This window comes from Trichechus manatus, unplaced genomic scaffold (assembly GCF_000243295.1).
Source record: "Trichechus manatus latirostris isolate Lorelei unplaced genomic scaffold, TriManLat1.0 scaffold00077, whole genome shotgun sequence".
NCBI lineage: Eukaryota > Metazoa > Chordata > Mammalia > Sirenia > Trichechidae > Trichechus > Trichechus manatus.
In genome coordinates this window covers 1,389,195-1,409,057 of record NW_004444013.1, presented here as the reverse complement: position 1 = coordinate 1,409,057, position 19,863 = coordinate 1,389,195, and the positions used below count along the sequence as shown (strand labels likewise).

Genomic DNA, 19,863 nt, shown 5'->3' with positions numbered 1-19,863 from the left:
GGGACACTGAGCTTCTTTAAGGGTGATGGGGAAATTTGGAAATGGATATTGGTAATGGTTGAACAATATGATAAACATAACTAATGTCACTGAATTGTACATATGAAGAATGTTGAAAAGGCAAACAATTTATTACACATATATTTACCACAATAGTATATGTATATATATACGTATATGGAAACCCTGCTGGTATAGTGGTTAAGAGCTATGGCTGCTAACCAAAAGGTCGGCAGTTTGAATCCACCAGGTGCTCCTTGGAAACCCTATGGGGCAGTTCTACTCTATCCTATAAGGTCGCTATGAGTTGGAATTGACTCGACAGCAATTTTTTTTTTAATATACACATATATGATAGATGGGAAAAGGTGAATCTGTGAATAAATGAATGAATGAAAAAAAAGTATTTGGCAGAGTGTCAGGAACATGGACAGTGCCCCCTAGATGGCCATACAGGTGTAGTTAGGGATGCTGGACAAGTCAGATGAAGCCTGGACTCACGGCCCCAGCAAGGTTGGGACATCAAAACTTTTGTTTTAATTTAGTAATTAGTATTTCAAAAAGAAAGAATTGAAGATGTTATCATGGGAGAAATCAGAATTTATGGACTTGCTTGCATTTTGTGTACAACTTAGTGTTGTTTTGTTTTGAATTACACAAGGGAGGGCTCCAGTTCTTAGGGCTCCTGAGGCATTATCAAGCCCTGAGGATGGCAGAAATGGGGTGCAGACAACTCTTAAGGGACAGTGGATGGCTGGGGAAGAGGAGGGGGCAGGTGAGGTGAAGAATTCACCCATAGTCCTCCCACCTTACTCTGGCTCAGCTCAGGGGAAAGTATCTTAAACCACAGGGGGCAAATCTGAGATTTTCTCCTGGGGACAGGAGAGCATGGTGGGATGAGCTGGGGACACTGAGAGCAGAGACTTAGAACCCTAAGAAATCACTGGGTTCAACCTCCCCATTTTAAGGTGTAGAGACAGATCCCAATTAAGATGGATTTACCAGGGTCTTATGAAATTAGCGGCAGAGCAAGGATCCATTCAGGTCTCTGCGTAATCCAGCACCCTGAAGCTAGAGGCTCCGAGGTACTGGAGAGAGGAGATTCCTACTCTTGCACACTGTGCCAGCTCCTCTTAGTGCCCAATGCCCCTTTCTCCAAACATTACCCAAGTCCCTGGGTACCCAGAGAGGGGGTTCAGAGCCTCTGGGACACAGTCCTCTCCTGGACCCACAGACCAGGGAAGAAGCCAGGCAAGCACATACAGGTAAATAACGACCTTGTCAGTCCCTGTGCCAAGGATCTCTCTGTAGATACCTGGGTGTGTCTCCGCTCCTGTAAGCTCCAGGTGCCACTCTGAAGTGGGGTGATAACCTTGTCTGCCTCTGAGTGTTGGTAAAGGCTCCAGTGAGGTGACAGGTGTGAATACATCAGACCACACAGTCAGGTTTCTGTCCTCTGGTTAAGAAGAGGGCATTCAGAAGCAGGAACAAGAGGTGGACCTTAGGGCAGTTGGAGGAGGGGGCACAGTGCTCCTGAGCAGAGGGCTGCCTGGGGGATGCCCAGGGGAAGGTGGCTAAGGCACTACTTTGTCAGCTCGTTACCTGTCACCACTGGTAATGATCCTGTGCGGCCGCTCAGGATTCACGTATAACCCTCTTGGGCTTCTCTGTGTAGATGTAGTGTTGATCATAATGGTAACGCGGGATCCTGGGAACTTCCCGTGGGTCAGGCCCTTTACCGGCATTGCCTGGTGTTCCCTCCAAGGCTCCAGAGGTGGGTGCCGCCAGCGGTGTGGACTGCCAGGGTAAACGTGCGCCGAGAGGTCAGGGAAGGCAGTGGGGTAGTAGTTAGCTGAGGGGGGCTGGTGGTCTTAGGCCTCACGGGAAGGGCCTCCTGAAAGCAGAACCGCAGGCACTAAGGCACTTTCACAGGAGGTGCGAACGACTAAGAGTCGACCCTTCCTGAGACCTCTTTTGCAAGCAAGGTAGGGGCGGTTCCATCAGCACTGCGAATGGTCACAGCAGAGGTAAGGCGGGAGGAGAGCTAGGGCCTCCAAAGTCTTCCAAACTCACTTCCAACTTCCTTCCAAACCCGGGACTCACCGGAGCTAGGGGCTGCTGGCTTGCTCACAGGGGGAGTGTTGATTACACTAAAACTAGCCCCACCGGGTCCGCTCCCGCGCCCCGGGGGCCTGGAGGCCCCGCCCACTTGGCTGGCCTATCGGGACCGAGGGGTGGGATTATGCTAATGAGACCCGCTGGCCACGCGAGCCGCACAGGAGGCTCCGCAGCACCGGGGCAAGGCGGCAGCGGTGATGGCTTTGGCCGAATCGCTGGCAGGCCTGGCCGCGGGCTTGCAGGGCCCACGGGTCGTCCCGAGCCCAGACACGGACTCGGACACAGACTCGGAGGAGCCGAGCCTCCGGCGCAGCGCGGGCGGGGTGTTCCGCTCGCAGGTCATCCACAGCGGTCACTTCATGGTGTCGTCGCCGCACAGCGACTCGCTGACCCGGCGACGTGACCAGAGGGGGCCTGTGGGGCTCGCCGACTTCGGGCCACGCAGCATCGATCCCACACTCACCCGCCTCTTCGAGTGCATGAGCCTGGCCTACAGGTGAGGACGGCTCCGGAGCCGACGGCTGGGGCCCTGGGCACCCGACGCGGCCCGGAGCTCTGGTCCGTGGTTGCTACTCCAGGAGACTCCGGCCACGCCCTGAGCACCCCTCCTCACCCAGCCCCGAGAGTTCTCGGACCCGGCCCAGCCCCAATGCCCCCACGGGCCTTCGCACCTCCTGGTTCCCATTCCTTCCCCACCATCACCCCCTCCATCTCGACGACCTCCGCAGGCCCACATCTGGCCACTGTCTCCCAAAGAAATGTCAGGCTGCCCCTCGCGCGCCCAGAACCCTAGACCATCCTTGTCCAGCCGCACCCTCCACCCCGGGACCCTTCCACTCGACCACCTGCAACCCTCGGCTCCCTCCCCGGCAGCCCTGGCCCAAACCCACTCCATTCCTGCACCCTCGCGTCACTCTCCGCAGCCCGTGGTTGTCCCAATCATAGCCAACGTCGACTGTAACTGACCCGGTCCTTTGTCCACCCCCAACTGCCGGGACACCTCTTATTGATCTGCTAGGTCAAAGGTGGCGGGAGGAGGGTACCCTGACCCGCCCAGAGGGGCGCAGCTCGCCGAGGTGCCCTGCTTTGGGCCTGCAGGGGGTGCTGCAGGCCACACGGGGTTGTGTCCAGGAGGCCTCGGCTCACCCACGTGGGTCGCAGCGGGAAGCCGAGCGCCTAACGCTGCCTGGGACCCCTGGTCCGTGCGTTGCAGAGCGCGCGGGCCGCCGCTCCCCGCCAGCGTCCCAGGGGAGGGCGCGAACCGGGGTCCTGGCCCAGTGCCCTGGAGCAAAGTTCCCCAGAGCAGAGAGACCAGCATAAATTATCAACCGGGAACCGTAGGGGAGAAAAGAGGATCGGCCGGCCTTGATCTTTTCTCTTTGCAAATATATTTTTCTTGCTCCGCGGCGCTCCCCTTGAGAAGCACTGCCTGCGGAGTGGCACCTGCCGCTCTGAGAGAGAGCGGGAGCTGAGGGAGGTTGCGAGGGCGTGTTGCTTCCCCCTCCCCGCCCCACCCCACTCCCGCCCTACCCTGAAGCCGAGACCCCATTGGCTGGAGGCGAAGTAACCTTGGCCCACATGCTCTGGCCCTAGGCCCAGGTCCTGTTGCAACCCGATCGTCCAGGGCACCGGACCGATGTGGAAAGTTCAAATTCCCATCCCCCTCCCAATTCCCCAAGGATCACGGGACCGCCTCGGACAGGGCATTTCAGGTCCTGATCCGCCAGTCCACGGAAAGCGGGCACCCCTCCTCCCAGGCGCCCCCAGGGGTTCCCCGTTTCCCACCCATCCCCAGCTTTGGCTTCCTCTGTGACACTAGATATAGCCCTACTTGGGCGACTCACCCCATCCGGAAAGGGGAAGTTTCGGGAAGGTGGCAAGGTAGGGGATGGAGCACACCCCAAGAACTGCTCCTCTGAGAGGCTGGTTGGAGGCTGATGTAAACCAGCAAGGATAGTTGAGATGGACAGCTCTGGCTGTGTTTTCTCGTCAAACACCCAGAATGTGAAATCTCTCCTCTGGGCCCTGGGGGAAGGGGAGGCTAATCCAGGGATGGAGGGGGCTCAGTGCTAGAGGAGACTTTGAGTTCTCCATCAGGTACAGGAAAAAACAGAGGCTCAGACTGAGACAGAGTGTTAGCCCTCAAAGGTCCCCAAGGATAGGGGTTCCTGGAAGGGAGAGGATTTGGGGAGCCAGAGTGTCTCAGCAGAGTGACTAGATGGGAAATCTCCAGAATGTAGGAGGAGCACTGGCCAGCCTGGCCAGAGAGGATACCTGCAGAGGCCTGGCCTCACCTTCTACACCGGCAGGGCGCTGTGGGCAGAGGAGGACATCTCTTCCAGGGGGAGGCCTGTGTTCCATGGGTCTGTGGGTGGAAGCCCTTGGGAGGATCTAAGAAACCACACTTTTTCATAATCAGGGCTGGCTGGCTATGGAAAGAGTGGCCTCCGGGCCTGGGAGAGCCAGCAGGCCCCTGTAAGGCTGTCAGGGGTATCTAGAGGGAATTCCTGCATGGGGGGTGGGAGCAGCTGAACAGGGAATTCTGAAATTTTTCCCTAGCCCATCCTCAAGATTCCTGGATTTCCTGTTGGTCACCAGAAGCTTTTGAACCCGGCCCCAGGCTTTTCTCCTGGGCTTGGATATTGTCAGTGTTTCCCCAAGCCCTGCCTGGGTCGCAAATGGCTATGAGTGCCATACCTTCCACAGGGGAATGGGGGAGGGAAGGCAGGCAGACTGGGGTTGACAGTGGGTGAACTGAGTGGGCTGGGAGGTTGCTGGGACACAGGCAGGGGCAGCAAAGAAGCTGGCCCAGGAGGTGTCAGTGTACCCTCACCACCACCAGCTCCATGTGTCCCTGCTGGGCAGATGGTGTTTATCTAACTCCAGGCGGGGGGGGGCAGCCAGCAGGCTAGGGCACTGGGTGCTGTGCTCTATTTGGGTAATGAGGCCTGCTGTCCCCTGGGCGGTAGTTCCCCCCTCCCCCAAAGCAAACATGGGAGCTTGGAGACCAGAAAGGAGAGGGGGCCCAGTGACTGACCCATGTACCAAAGGGGCTGCAGGGAGAGGGGCTGAGGAGTCAGACTGCCCATCCCTCCCCCAGGATCTCCTGCTTCCCACCAGAGAGCAGGCCTGGCTTGCCAAAGACAAGCCTTGGGGCCTTGGGCTTCCCATCAGAGCAAGGGCTGGGGAAGGTGGGCCAGAGGGGACTTGAACACAACCCTGGCTTGTAGACCATGAGGAGGGAGGGACTATCAGGGATCTGCTTCCTGGAGGCAAACACTTGGCCTGAGAGTAAACCCCCTCCCCCGCATAGAGCACCTCCGTCTGCCCAGTTGACTGATGGCCAGATGTATCGTGCACTGCCTTCCTCTGGGCCCTGATGCCTTGTCTCATGCATACTCCTAGGAAGGGGCCTGTTTACAGCTCAGCTACAGATTGCCCCCATGGGACTCTGGACCGGGCAGACAGCAGAAGGGCAGTGAGGAGGCAGTGCTGCTCCGAAGTCCCTTCTGGTGAAGACAGCCCTTTTCCACCCAAGCCAACCTCACCCATCCCCCAGCCTCTCCTGGGCCTAAGTGACAGGGAGACTGATGGAGAAAAAGCCACAGGGCCTGAATGAGTTCCCGCCATGTGATCCTGGGCATGTCCCTTTCCCTTCCTGACCCTCGGTTTCCTAAGTAAGAAGCGGGTCTAAGAACTCCCTGCAGCCAGCGCAGGAGACCAATGCCCACAAGGTGATTGGGCATTGTCATTCCAAGGACCCAGATGATAAACAGGCTTGGCCCTGGCTCTGGTCCTGGTAGTAGATTAACGAGCAGTTTTCTCCAGAGAGCACAAGGGCCCCTGGTGGGGACCTGGGAGGGTATTTTAAAGGTCTGACTCTCGGGGTAGGAGTTTTAGGCAGACTAGAGTGAACGGCTGGATTTGGGAGGGGTCCCTCAAAATGCCCCCCAGTGATGGAAAGAGTGTGGGGCTGCAGAAGCTACCCACTCATCTTCCTCTTTCTCCACCACCCCGACCCTGCCCTCTCTGCCAACAGTGGCAAGCTGGTCTCTCCCAAGTGGAAGAATTTCAAAGGCCTCAAGCTGCTCTGCCGAGACAAGATCCGCCTGAACAATGCCATCTGGAGGGCCTGGTACATCCAGTGTGAGTGGGCTGACCAGGACAACCCCAGGGCCTGCCTGGGGACCTTTTGGGGAGATAGGTCCCCAACAATGGGACCCCTGAACAGCTTCTGACCTCTAGAGTGTTTTAGGAAATGTATGCTGGCCCAGCATGGCTCACCCCTGGGAAGCTGTGACATCAGCTGAGTCGAGTCAGCTCCAGGTTCATTCCTCATTCCTTTAGTGTGGTCAGGTGCCTCCAATGCCAGGCTGGGCCAATTGCATCACTCTACAAATGGGGGTACTGACGGTCCTGCATGGGCCTCCGCCAGCCTTTCATTGAGCTCTTGCTGGACACCCAGCTGGTGCGCAGCCCTGAAGGTTTAGGAGGACGGGGCCCCAGGAGGCCATGTGGTACAGGGGAAAGGACCCTGGACTTGGAGTCGCCCAGAGCTGGTTTCCTACCCTGCCTCTGCCTCTTGCTAGCTGTGTGGCTGTGGGCAAGTTGTCTAACCTCTCTGAACCTGTTTACTTGTCTGAACTCTCTGAACCTGTTTACTATAAAATAAGGCCAACAGCCCTACCTTTCAAGGTTGGCACGGGGATAATGGGTAGGAAAGGGCCTCGCATAGTTGGCGCTCAGTAAACGATGGTTGAATCTGATCTGCCCTTGAGAAGGTCGCAGTCATTTGGGGAAACAAGAGCCACTCCCTTGTGGCAGAGCAGCAGAGGTCTCTGTGTTGGGACTTTGTCCAGCTCAGGTCCTGCTGCAGGGTCAAAGGCCACACTGAGCCAAGAACACACAGCCCACGCGGTATTCTCTGTACTGGCCCTCTGGATTCTACCCAAGTGGAGAGAAGGAGTGTTTTTCTGGTTTCTATTCATCTACATGCCCAGGGCTTTCATAAGCATCTTATTTAAGGCTTCCTGGCAACCCTGGGTATTACTACCCCCATTTTATGGATGAGCAACCGAGGCCCAGAAAGTAAGTGACTTGTTCAGGGTGACAGAGCATGAAAGGAGCAGAGCTGAGGCTGCCTGGAGGTGCAGAGCTCTCCAGCTCTGGGCGGGTGCTCCTTCTGCTGCTGCCAGCTGGCCACCTTCCAGTCCTCGCCTAAGAACACAGGTCTCCCAGCAGGGCTGTGGGTGAGGTTTTCACCCTCAGATTATCTGAGTCTCCACCATTTCTGACAACTCACAGGATGGGCCCTGGCCAAACCAGCAAGTGGCCAGGGTGAGTCAGTGTCCCCTCGAGGTATCAGCCTTCACCCTTCTCTTCCAAAGCTGGACGGGATGCACACCCTTTGCTCTGCAGTAGAAATTCCCAACGATGGCTGAGGCATGATGCCACCCAGGGTTCTCATCCAGACAGAGCCCGGTCTCCAGCTATTGCACAGGTTGCTGGCAGGACCCCAGGTTCTGAGACAGAGCTGAGTTTGAGTCCAGCTCTAGCACTCCCTAGCTGTGTGACCTTAGGAAACTCCCTGGCCTCCTTGAGCCACAGCTTGCTCATCTGTAAAGTGGGCACAATAATACGGGGTCCTACTGCTGAGGTTTGCTGTGAGTTTTTAATAAGATTGTTCATATCTCAGGTCAGGCCTGGCACACAGAAGGGCTTCCTGAGGTGAGCTGCTGGGATTTATCATTACTGTGATAATAGTAGCAGCACACGGCAGGCATATGACAAATGTCAGGACCTCTCCTCCCCCTCTGAGCACCAGAGATTCAAAGGTGGGCTTCCGGTGAGGGGTGGGCTGGGGCATGCTCTGTCCCTGCCATGGCTACCCTGGAGGGCTGCCTGACTTACCCCTCGCAGACTTCCTTGCCTTAGGCACAACCTGCAAGGGCCCTGCTGTCTCTCTGCAGGCTCCTGGCCTCTGAGATCTTTTCCGTTCCTCGTCCACCCACGCCCCAAAATCATCTTGGTCTCCTTGGAGCTCCCCAAGCATTTTGCACCGCTCTTCCGGCAAGGACTTTCCACTTCACGTTATCTCATGCTGTCTGTGTGCTTTCCTTATCTCCTCAGCTAAGCAGTGAGGGCCCTGATTCATCCATGCAGGCCCTGTCCCTGACCTGTCCCAGCATAGGTGCAAAGGGTTAGGTGTCTGAATGAATGGATGAACTTATCAGTGTTATATAAAGCCTGCCCCAGCCCCAGGAAGCCACACTGTCACTGCCCTTCTGACCAGATAATAGAGTCCCTGGGCAGGGAAGGGAAGCGCCAAGCAGGGCCCACTGAGCCCTGGTTCTCTGGGGAATTTCTTGGGGCTCATTTCCTCATCTGGGAGCACAGGGGCAGATACACTTGAAGACCCTCCTGGCTCTAACGACCCAGGAGTCCAGACACCCAAGGGCCTCTCCCTTCGTTTTCTGTCTGAATGGCCGGGACAAAACTTCTCCCCCAATCCCACGGTTATCTGTTTTGGAAACTGTCCTTTAGGATAGAACTTTGTAAATGATGCCGAAAGTTCCAGTCAATTTCATGTTGCAGTCGTCCCCCTCCTCCCCAAGCTCCAGGCATTTGGGGTGAAAAGGCACAGCTCCTGCTGCCTTCTCAGTGGGGAGAGAGACAAGCTTGCAAAGAGATAGATGATGCAAGATGGGGAGACAGGGCCATGGGGGTAGGAGGAAGGGCTTCCTGGAGGAGGTGCTATCTTGGAGGGTGGGTAGATGGGGATGAGGCAGAGGAGGGAATTCCACATGGAAAAAGGCCAGAGAGTGGGCTGTGGTGGAGGAAACAGCAGAGGCTTGGTCTGGCTTCAAGATGGGACACATGAAGGGGACGGGAAGGCAGGAGAGGCAGATGGGGGCTAGGTGGACTTTATCCTGAAGGTTGTGGGGAGCCATGGGGGGTATCGGATCTGCACTGTGCTTTAGGAAGAACTGACCTGGCCGCAGCAGGAAGGTGGGCTGGAGAGTGTGAGGCTGGAGTCAGGGAGGTCCTGGTGAGAAATGATACCAAACCAGGGGGCTGGCAGTGAGAGGATGGAGGCGGAAAGATGGTGGAAGAAACATCACCAGCCCTGTGGGATTAGGATGACTGGGAATGCTGGGAGGGGTAGGGATGGGGGGGGGTGTTTAGTGGCAAGGAGGTGCTGTTGGTATCAGAGCAGTCCAGGGGAGGCACAGGCTGAGAGGGGCATTCTCAAACTTCCTGAGTGTGACCAGCTTTGGGACATCCTAGTGGGGGATCCCAGGCAGCTGGGAAATGAGTCTGGAGCCGGAAGGGGGCAGGCTGAAAGGTTTAGGGGCCAGAGAGGGAAGAGTGAAAAGTGGTCAGGAAAGCAGGAGAACAGAGGGAAGGTTCCCGGGCTGAGGGGGGAGGTGGATGTTAGGAGGAGCTTGTCGGGTGCTGTGCAGCCGAGGTCTCAGAGGGTGCGGCTGGGGAAAGGCCACAGGACCCGGGCCTTGAGTGCAGGAGTGGGTCAGGGGGCCATGGGGGCAGATGCTGAGTTGCAGGAATACCGATGAGACTGGGAGGTAAGAAAGTGGTGGTGGCAAGTGTTGATTAACTCTTCCAGAGCTTGGTGGGAAAGAAAATGGGTGGAAAGGAGTGGAAGGTTAGCTTGTTGGGGTGACAAAGGGTAGGGAGAGGGTTAGGAGATAAGAGACAGCCTGGAATGTGTTTATGGGTCAAAGCGTCAGGATTGGAGACTGGGAAGGGAACAGAGGGAGTGGAGGTTTTTACCCTCAGATGGGTGGCCTGCAGTGGACAAGGGTGGTTTTCTGAGATGGGGGGTGGGCAGTGCAGAGGAGCCTGAAGCTGGGGACCAAGGGCCCTGGACCTCTGGCCTGCCAGTCTGATCCTGGACCTTCTTGGGCCATTCACTCCCGGTGGCCTGCCGCCCCACAGTCCCATTCAGCAAGCATTGCCTAGGCACCTACTAGGCTCCTAAGGCACAAGAGGTGGGGGAGGTTCATTTCGCAGTCGGCACAGAAGAGGGCGATGTGGGAGGGCTAGAGTAGGAAAGAAGGCTTCCTGGAAGAGGTGCACTTAATCCGGGCAACGACGGCCAGAAAGAATTTTGTAGTGTATAACTTGAGTCCCAGTCCCCTTGGGATGGAGGACGAGTGAGCTGAGTGCCCCCTGACCAGGACCCCCTTCCCTTAGATGTGGAGCGGAGGAAGAGCCCTGTGTGTGGCTTCGTGACACCCCTGCAGGGGCCTGAAGCAGATGAACACCGGAAACCGCAGGTAGCTGAGCCTTGAGACTGCCCACCCACCTGCCTACCCACCAAGCCTGGCCCCGCCCCCGTCACTGGCGCGGGGCGGGAGAGACCAGCCCAGATGGGAATTGGGGGCGGGGCCACCCGTTCAACTGAGCCCCCTTCCCGACCTTCCCCAGGCCGTCGTCCTGGAGGGGAATTACTGGAAGCGGCGCATCGAGGTGGTGATGCGCGAGTACCACAAGTGGCGCATCTATTACAAGAAGCGGGTCAGTGGGGGCCCAGGGGAGGCCCCAGACCTTTCCTCTTTGACTGCGCGCTGCCTCCCGCTCTTCGAAGAGCCCTTCTTTGTAGACCCAGCCGACAGCGCCACCGTGTGGCCACAGGGTCTCCTCGCAGCCTTCTTACCTCGGAGGGTGCTCCTGAGGAAAATGGGGGATCTCATTGATCTGGGTGGGAGCGGCATTGGGGGGAGTGGTGAAGGAAGCGGCAAGGGAGCCACTGTACAACTCTGTGTGTCCCTGCAGCTCCGTAAGTCCAGCAGGGAAGGTGATCTTCTGACCCCTGAGCAGGTGGGTGTTCCTGGCCGCAGAGAATCCACAGCTTCAGCTGGGTGGGTAGGGCAGTGGCCTAGGGTGCAGGTGGGATGTGAGGGAATGGGGGTGACTGGTGTCCCTCTGGTTGAGCCCTTCTCCCATTGTAAAGAGAAACTTTGGAGGGTGCAGCAGTGGGGAGACCCCAAGCCTTCTGGTTGACTGAGCAGATGTTGGGGACAGGAAGAGGTATAGGAGGCAGAAAGAGGACCCTTAGCTCTTCAGTAGGCCGTCTCAGTCCATCGCTCTGCGGGGGAGTTGTGAGAGGCCAATTGGGGTGGCCCTGGCCTTTCAGGCAGCAAAAAGGGTCCCCCAGGGACAGGCGAGGAAGGGCTGTGCACGGAGGGGCTTCTGGCCAGCAGACCACTTCGCCTCCCAGGCAGGGAAGTGTGGAGCAAAGAAGCCCTCCTGTGCTGACGGCTCTGTCTCCCTAGGCGGCGGGGGGTTGGCATCCACCAGAGCGATGGCGCAAGCAGCTCTTCTCCAGTGTGGTGCCCATGCTGCTGGCGGGCCCAGAGGAGGAGCCCAGCGGGCGGCAGCTCCTGGACCTCGACTGTTTCTTGTCCGACATCTCCGACACACTCTTCACCATGACTCAGCCCAGTCCCGCACCCCTGCAGCTGCCCCCAGAGGATGGTGAGGGCCTGCCCCCAAGAAGCGGGTTGGGAGGAGAGGCTCAGGCCTGTGAGAATCCAGGCACCGAGAGAGGACAGCCAGGAGTGGGCGGCTCGGTGACCCCCAGTCCAAGCCACTGCTGTCCCTCCAGCGTACGTCGGCAATGCTGACATGATCCAGCCAGACCTGACACCACTGCAGCCCAGTCTGGATGACTTCATGGAAATCTCAGGTGTGGCAGGCCCCTCCGGGAGGGTGGGAGGATGGTCTGGGTGATTTCCAAGGTCTCCCTCTGTCTAGCTTTGGGATGTAGCTGGTGTGGCCTTGGATGAGGGCAGGCCCAGGTAGGGTACCTGGCCTGGGAGCCACGGCGTGAAGCTGCAGGCAGGGAGCTCTCCTGAGCTTCAGGGGCTCCCAGGAAAGCCGTGGATGCAGGGACTCTCTCAGGAGAGAGAGGGACTTTGATTTGTTTGGGTTTATAATTTATGTAATACATTTGTAAACTATTTATTAAAGAAAATTTCTGACATGCACAGAGAGAGAGAGAGTAGTTCTGAGCCCCATGTAACCATCACCAACTTCAGCATTTATCAGCTGTCCACCAGTCTGGCTTCATTGAGACCTCACCGCTTCTTCCCTCCCTTGTTATGTTTAAGCAAAGCCCAGGCATCATAGCTTGTAATGCATTTTTTTAGGTAGTAAGTTTCCCTGCCTCCCTCTCCTGACCCCAACCACTAGTTCCCCTCGAAGACTGTTGGTGTCGCACATGTCCCTCCAGCCATACTCATCTCTCTATCAGCACATGTGCACAAGTGTCTTTGGTGTTGTTTTCCCAACAGACTTCTTTCCCCCTTAGCTGTCACTGGGGCCACTGGAGCTGTTAGGGGGCTAGGTGGACATCAGGGCTCAGTCTGTCTGAGCCAAGGCCCCGGGGGCAGAAAGAGGCTCCCTGGATAAAGGGCGTAGTGTCAGTGACCCCTCCAGTACTTCCCACAGGGTTCTGGGCCCATCAGTCAAGAGGTGGAGGCCTTTGGGGCGGGGAGTAGGGAATGAGGAACCACCTCCAGCCCTGGGCGGGGGTAGGGGCTGCAGGGGCAGAAGTGTTGATGGCAGTGCCCTGGGAGCAGACCAGCCTAGTAGGGTGGCCCCCCTGGCTAGGCACTCGGACCCCTGCCACAGGTAGGAACCCAGCCGGCCCCACCCTAGGCTCTGGGCAAAACCAGGACTCGGCTGGGGTTGGGAAGCCATGTCTCTCAACCCAGGGTGGCTGCTGCGGTGGGGACAAATATGGGCAAGCTATGGTAAGGGGATGTGAGGATGTGATCATTACGGCCCTCTCAAAAGCTAAGTGTGCTGGGAGGGCAGGGAGCAACCATCCCTCACCAGCACTGCGTCTTGATTGACCGTGATAGCTCCTTACATGAGAGTGAACCAGAGCTGTGGGTGAGGGGGCTCAGCAAGTGGGGGGCTCAGTGAAGGGAGCTCAGGAGGGACTCAGGGAATGGATGGCATGTCAGTGCGGGGAACAGGGGCTTAGGGCTCAGGGTTCAGCAGGTAGCTGGGGCTAGGAAGCGACTTCTCTCCATGGCTCAGTGGTGGGGGCAAGCATGGGCAACCTATGGTAAGCGGATGAGATGGCTTGCTAATCCATTACCTGCCCGAGCCCTGGGGCAGTGGGCAGTAGCAGTGGGCAAGAAGTGGCTCTCTGGCCTTCAGCCAGGCCAGGCTCAAGTATGGCACTGGTTCTAGAGCCCAGGCCTCAGGGGTCTGGGGATGAGGCCCACGGTCCCTGGAAGATTAGTGACCGCTCACCCAGCCCCTCTGTTAAAGGGAGGCAGCAAGACCATGTGACCCAGGAAACACATAGACACACACACACACAGAGTCACGATAGACATGCACGTCACATCAGGGCAGCTTCACAGGGCGCAGGTAGAGCTGTAGATTTTGGGACAGACACACAAAGAGACAGACAGATGCTTCGTGCAGACCACATGGCGACACATAGGCCTCATGTCTTCTGGCGAAGCAGAGTCACATAAGACATATACACAAGTTTGACCCCATTGGGTTCTAGGTTTGGGGTGGCTCTATCTAACCCACTTCTGGATATCCTTAGGGATGGCTCCTGGGAGAGAGGCCTGAGCAGCTCTCCTGGCTGGTGTGGGGGCGGGGGGAGGGGGCTGGGACCCAGCCGGGACCTCCGGGAGCTGCCAAGGTGGGGTCAGATCTGGCCAGAGCAGCCCAGCCTTGGGAGCTGGTGTGGACTGAAGGCTGGTCAGGGTCAGAGAAAGGTGCCCGGAAGGGAGCGGGTGGGCAGGCGGCACCCAGGCCCGGGATGTGGTTAGGGCACAGGCAGCTGCTTCCCAAAACCAGAATAGCCCAGGTCTTACACAACCCACACCCCAAACAATCTGGCTGCCCGCCTCCCTACCAGCGCTTCCAGGGTTTCCAGCAGCCTCTCACTCCTGCCCCCATTCTGAGCCCACCCTCTGACTCCTGACCGTTACCCCATTAGACTCTTCACCCCACTCCTAGGCCTACCCTGTAGCCCCACCCATTGACCTTCCAACAAACCCACCTTGTCCCAGAGCCACTGACCTCCTGACTCCTTCAACTCCTGTCAACCCCAGGGCCTTCCCTATCCCAGGCCTTCTCCCCTTGGACTCTACCGGTTCCCTCCCTGGCAGTCTCTCTCCGCTGTCCCCCACCCTCCCCTTCTATACCCCCAACAGAGCTGCTGAGGAGAGCAGGCGAGGGGACTGGCCAAGCCTGCAAATGAGGAGGGGGCCTCAGGAGTCAAGTGTGGGAGCCCAGGGAGGGCTGCTTCCTGGGGTCCTTACGCACACCGCACATCCCCTCTGCCTCCCACCCAGGCTTTGCTGCTGCTTCCCCTGAGTGAGACAGAAACTCCCCCATTTCACAATCTCCTGTGGAAGCTGCCCCCCCTCCGTCTGCGGGCCCCCACCCTACTGCCTGCCCCGTCTGGGGAGAGGGTGTCAGGCTCTCCTCCCTCCCACTGTTTGCCAAACCCCGCCTGAGCCCTAACTGCTGCCGCCCTGTGTGTCTGAATTACAGATTTCTTCACCAACTACTGCCCTCCACAGACGCCCACGCCTTCAAACTTCCCAGAGCCCCCCAGCTTCAGCCCCATGACTGACCCCCTCTTCAGCAGTGGGATCCTGAGCCCGGAGGTGCCCCCCACCCTCCTGTCGGGCATGGCCCACCTTTCAGGCAACCGCCTGCAGGTGAGCTCACTCCCCACCCCCAGCCCTGCCCAGCTCACCTGAGTGCTGGCTCCTGGCCCCGTGCACTCTGGGTTCAATTCCATGTTCCGTCACTTCCTGAGTGCCCAGCCAGGTGCTTACTTGACACAGGGAGACTGAAGGGGACAGAGGAGCCCACCTCTGCCCCTTGGGGCACAACTGGGCACGATGGGTGTGGGAGGGAGGCTGAGGGTAGGGGAACATGAGCAGGTCCCTGCTGCGGGATGGAATGCTTGTAGAAGATTTCTTGGAGGAGGTGGCCTCTGGGCCTTGGTGAATGGTCAGGTTTGGACAGAGGAAGAGACCAGCAGAGGGCAAGCCAGATGGGAGGGACAGCACGAACAAAAGCTCGGAGGCAAGAAGTAGATGAGCTGGAATGTTTAGGAAACGATGAATCTACCATTTTGGCCTTCCTGCTGCTGGCTTAGGTTTTGTTTCCCTCCGTCATCAGGCTTTTCAGGCACTGTGTAGTTGATGGTTGAGGTGTCTCTCTACTCCACAAGGCTGTGAGCTCCTTGCTGGAAGGGCTGTGGTTGCTCACCATTGCATCCCCTGCACCTAGCACGTCTGGCACATAGCAGGCACTTGGTAAATTGTTGAGCAGTGAGGAAGCAAGTGAGTGGACAGGTGTGTTGGTAAATGGACAGATGGGTTGTAGATGGAGATGAGTGGATCCATGGTTGGTAAATATATGGGTTGGCGGTGGTTGGTTGGATAGGTGGGCTAGTGGATGGATAAATAGTTTGTTAGATCTGTGAATGGGCTGGTAGGTGGATAAATGGCTGGTGAATGTATGGATGGCAGATAGATGGATTATGATGGGTAAGGAGCCCTGGTGGTACAACAGTTAAGCGCTTGGAGGTTTACCGAAAGGTTGGTGGTTCAAACCCACCCAGCGGCTCCAGGGGAAAAAGACCTGGCAATCTGCTCCCATAAAGATTACAGCCTAGAAAACCCTATGAGGGCAGTTCTACCCTGTCACATGGGGTCACTATGAGTCGAAATCAACTTGATGGCACCCAACAACTGTACCATGGATGGGTTGGTGGATGAAGGAAAGAAGGAAGGATAGATGGTTGGATAAACTGGTGGGCTGGTGGAGAAATAGGTAGATGAGCTAGGTAGATGAGAGAATAGATGGGTTGGTGAATGGATGGAGGGTGGATGGTTGGATAGATGAGTTAGTGGGTGATGGAGAAATGATTTGGTAGATGAGTGAATGAGCAGGAAGGCCAATGCTCTTTCTCATGCCTGATTTGTGTGGAAATGTGTTCTGCTCTTGATGTGTGTGTGTTGGGAAGGGGTCACTTTTCGTATCTCTCCCCAGTGCCCAGCTCAGACCTCAGCCAGGGCAGGAGGCTGCCTGGGTGCCTGCAAGGGCCAGCTTTCCTCCCTGCTCTCTGAGTGTCTGTCTGTGTGTCTCCAGGCTCGGAACAGCTGCCCTGGTCCCTTGGACTCCAGTGCCTACCTGAACTCTGATTTCCTCCTTCCTGAAGACCCCAAGTCCAAGCTCCCACCACCTCCCACACCCCCACCCCTCCTCCACTACCCTACCCCAGCCAAGGTGCCAGGCCTGGAGCCCTGCCCCCCACCCACTTTCCCTCCCATGGCTCCATCCCATGCTTTGCTGCAGGAAGAGCCCCTCTTCTCTCCCCGGTTCCCATTCCCTACTGCCCCTCCTGCCACAGGAGTGTCCCCCCTGCCCACTCCCACAGCCTTCCCACCCAGCCCACAGCCCAGCTCAGGCTCTGCCCCATCCCCCTTCCCTATAGACCTTTTGCCCTTGGGGTACCCAGAGCCCCCCTTTGGGCCTCGCTGTGCAGTGCCCCGGGGCATGCGGCCCAGAGGCAAGCCCCCCAGCCCATGCCCTAGGGGGCGGAAGCCCAGCCCCACCACCTTGGCCCCTGCCACTGCCAGCCCCACTGCCACTGCTGGAGGCACCAACCCCTGCCTCACACAGCTGCTAACCGCAGGTGAGATGGGAGGAACAGGGCCCATGAATGTGGAGCCTGTGGGAGCAGAGGGGGAAGGTTAAGGGGCATGCTCAGGGGATAAGGTGGTGAGGAGTTAGGGACATAGGCCATCTACCCCAGAGGAGTGTGGGCTACTGGAGGAGAGGGATGGGTCTTGGGGACGATGGGTTGGCGCCAGCCCCAGGGCCCTTATAGTTCTGCCTGTCCACAGCCAAGCCTGAGCAAGCTCTGGAACCACCACTTGTGTCCAGTGCCCTCCTCCGGCCCCCAGGGTCCCTGGTAAGATGGTAGGCACTGGGAAGTGAGGTGAGCCCAAAGGCTTCACCCTGACATTCCACCCTTCTCCACCCCAGCAGGAGATGGTCCCTGAACTCCCCTGCACCTTCTTTCCCCCGAACCCGGCCCCCACACCACCCCGGCCTCCTCCAGGCCCGACCACACTGGCCCTTCCCGGGCCCCTGATTGTTCCCAAAGTGGAGCGGCTCTCACCCCCAGCACCCAGCGGTAAAGAGGGGTTGCAGGCCTTGGGGGACTCTTGGGGGATGGAGGGGGAAAAGGAAGGAGGAGAGACTGTGTCTGGAGTCAGGATGAGTCAGACTGGGCAATGGCACCCTATCCTTTGTCAGTCTTTCGGTCTGTCTACCTCTGCCACAGGCAGTGAGCAGCGGCTCTCTGGGGAGCTCAGCTCCATACTAGGCCCGGGGGCTCTGAGCATCTGCGTCTCCCCCCCTCAACCCATCCTAAGCCGGGGGCGCCCAGACAACAACAAGGTGGGTGCCACCCCCCACCTCAAGATCCATTGGCTGCCCCCAGGCCTCGCAGGCTTCCCAAGGACCACCCCACTATCTCCCCGCAAGGCCGAGAGCCGGCGCATCACGCACATCTCTGCAGAGCAGAAGCGGCGCTTCAACATCAAGCTGGGGTTCGACACCCTGCACGGGCTGGTGAGCACGCTCAGTGCCCAGCCCAGCCTCAAGGTGAGCCCCCAGCCCAGGCTGGCACCCCCAGAGCCCCAGGGCCCCTTCCTGGGCCCTACCCAAGACCAAACCCCAGGACACCCCAAACTTCGTGACCTCCTTCCATCCCAGGACCCCCGCGGGCCCCAGGGTAGGGCAGCCTCGCACCTGAGCCTCACAGGTGGCGCCCGCAGGTGAGTAAAGCAACCACGCTGCAGAAGACGGCCGAGTACATCGTCACGCTGCAGCAGGAGCGGGCGGCCATGCGGGAGGAGGCGCAGCGGCTGCGCGACCAGATCAAGGAGCTCAACGCCGCCATTAAGTAGGCGAGGGGTGGGCACTGGGCAAGGGGGGTATGCCGCCGGCTCTGGCCCCTCACCCACACATGCCCCCAGCCTCTGCCAGCAGCAGCTGCCAGCAACCGGGGTGCCCATCACACACCAGCGCTTTGATCAGATGCGCAGCATGTTTGATGACTATGTCCGGACCCGAACGCTGCACAACTGGAAGTTCTGGGTGGTATCCTTGCTTGGACCCAGGGCCAGGCAGCTGCAGGGGCAGTGCCAGAGGTCAAGCAGGGGTCCCTGGCTCCCCCCCAGGTGAAGGGACTGCGTTTCTGCACCTCCTTCCAGGCCCTCGGCATCTTGGCTAGCAGCCTTGCCCAGTAAGGGGCTGGGAGCAGAGGGAAGCTGAGGGAGCTGTAGCCCTGCCTCAGGAAGCCCCGCAGGGCAGTTTGGAGAATCTTAACTCTGAGTAGGGCGAGGCCTCGAGAACAGAGGGACTCTCACACCCTCACCCTGGCTCAGGGGTCAAGCTCTTGACTGAGCCAGGGCTGGAGCCCAGGGATGGAGGACCATCCAGCACAGGAGGAGGAGCCAGGGGGAGGGGGCTGAGGGCCAGAGAGCCAAGCAGGCCTTAGAAGGAGTAGGGTGCTGCAGCAAGGGCCTTGGGGTTTGAGTTTAGATAGTGGCTGGCCCCTCCCTTAGGTTGGGACGGGTGTCAGGGTGACATGTGGGGTAGGTGGGGCTACTGGCTGGACAACGGGCCTGCTCCTTGACCTGGCCCCAGTTCAGCATCCTCATCCGGCCTCTGTTCGAGTCCTTCAACGGGATGGTGTCCACGGCAAGCCTGCAGAGCCTCCGCCAGACCTCGCTGGCCTGGCTGGACCAGTACTGCTCCTTGCCCGCGCTCCGGCCAAGTACGTGAGCCACTTCCTGCACCCTGGAGGCACCCAGCTAAGACCCCAGCTCCAGCCTGCCTCCAACACAGCCTAGCATTTTGGCCACCCCACCGTGCCCTCTGGATGGTCCTCTGGCCACCAGGACAGGGTCAGATGAGGTCCTGGGAGGGGCTGACAATCTTGCCAACTAGTATCTCCCGCATCCCTTTGTCTTCAGCATCGAGGACTGGGGCCCGGACCCCAGAAGGTAAATTAACCTCTCTCTCTCTCACCAGCTGTCCTGAACTCCTTACGCCAGCTGAGCACATCTACCTGTATCCTTACAGACCCAGACCGCGTACCTGAGCAAGCCACACGGGCAGTCACAGAGGGCACCCTTGGCAAACCTTTATAGTGCTGGCCAGGCCCTTTGCTCACTCAGCTGTTCTGGGGCAGCCATCCCTCAGCATGGGCTCCAGGGACAACTTCTGGGCACTCCCCTCCTGCCCAAGCCCTGGCTGTCCCCTCCCTGAGGTTGAGCAGGGCCCAGCATGCAGTCTCATCCCACCTCCTAGAAGCATGGTACAGGGGGAGCTGAGTTCCGCTCTCTGCTCACCACTAACACTGTGACCTCGGGCCACTCATACTCCCTCCCCGGCCTCCATTTTCCAGGCTGCAGAATGGGAACGGGGAGGGTTCAACCAGAAGATGATCCACAGGCCTTTCCAGCTGGGACACTTGGGGCCTAGGCTGGTAACTCAGGGAGCTTGGAGGGGAGAGGATGATGCTGTTTCCCGGTTACTCCCACTTGCTCCCCTACAGGTGGGGTATGGGCCTCTACTCCTGAGCAGAGAAGCAGAAATCTTGGTGGGGCTACAGGATGGCTTCCCTGGGTGTTCCTAGAAAGACCAGGG

At 58.4% G+C, this 19,863-nt stretch overlaps 1 protein-coding gene across 1 annotated transcript; it reads left to right on the top strand.

Annotated features, from left to right (window-relative positions):
- Positions 1 to 2,315: 2,315 nt before the first annotated feature.
- MLXIPL (MLX interacting protein like) lies at positions 2,316 to 19,811 on the top strand. Its single transcript, XM_004380755.1, has 17 exons — positions 2,316 to 2,614; positions 6,158 to 6,264; positions 10,333 to 10,415; positions 10,567 to 10,656; positions 10,915 to 10,959; positions 11,415 to 11,616; positions 11,747 to 11,827; positions 14,674 to 14,843; positions 16,288 to 16,834; positions 17,046 to 17,113; positions 17,188 to 17,338; positions 17,489 to 17,604; positions 17,692 to 17,811; positions 17,985 to 18,112; positions 18,186 to 18,309; positions 18,859 to 18,988; positions 19,246 to 19,811. The coding sequence occupies exons 1-17, from the start codon at positions 2,316 to 2,318 to the stop codon at positions 19,362 to 19,364; spliced, it is 2,580 nt and encodes an 859-aa protein (XP_004380812.1). The 3' UTR covers positions 19,365 to 19,811.
- The last annotated feature ends 52 nt before the right edge of the window (positions 19,812 to 19,863 follow it).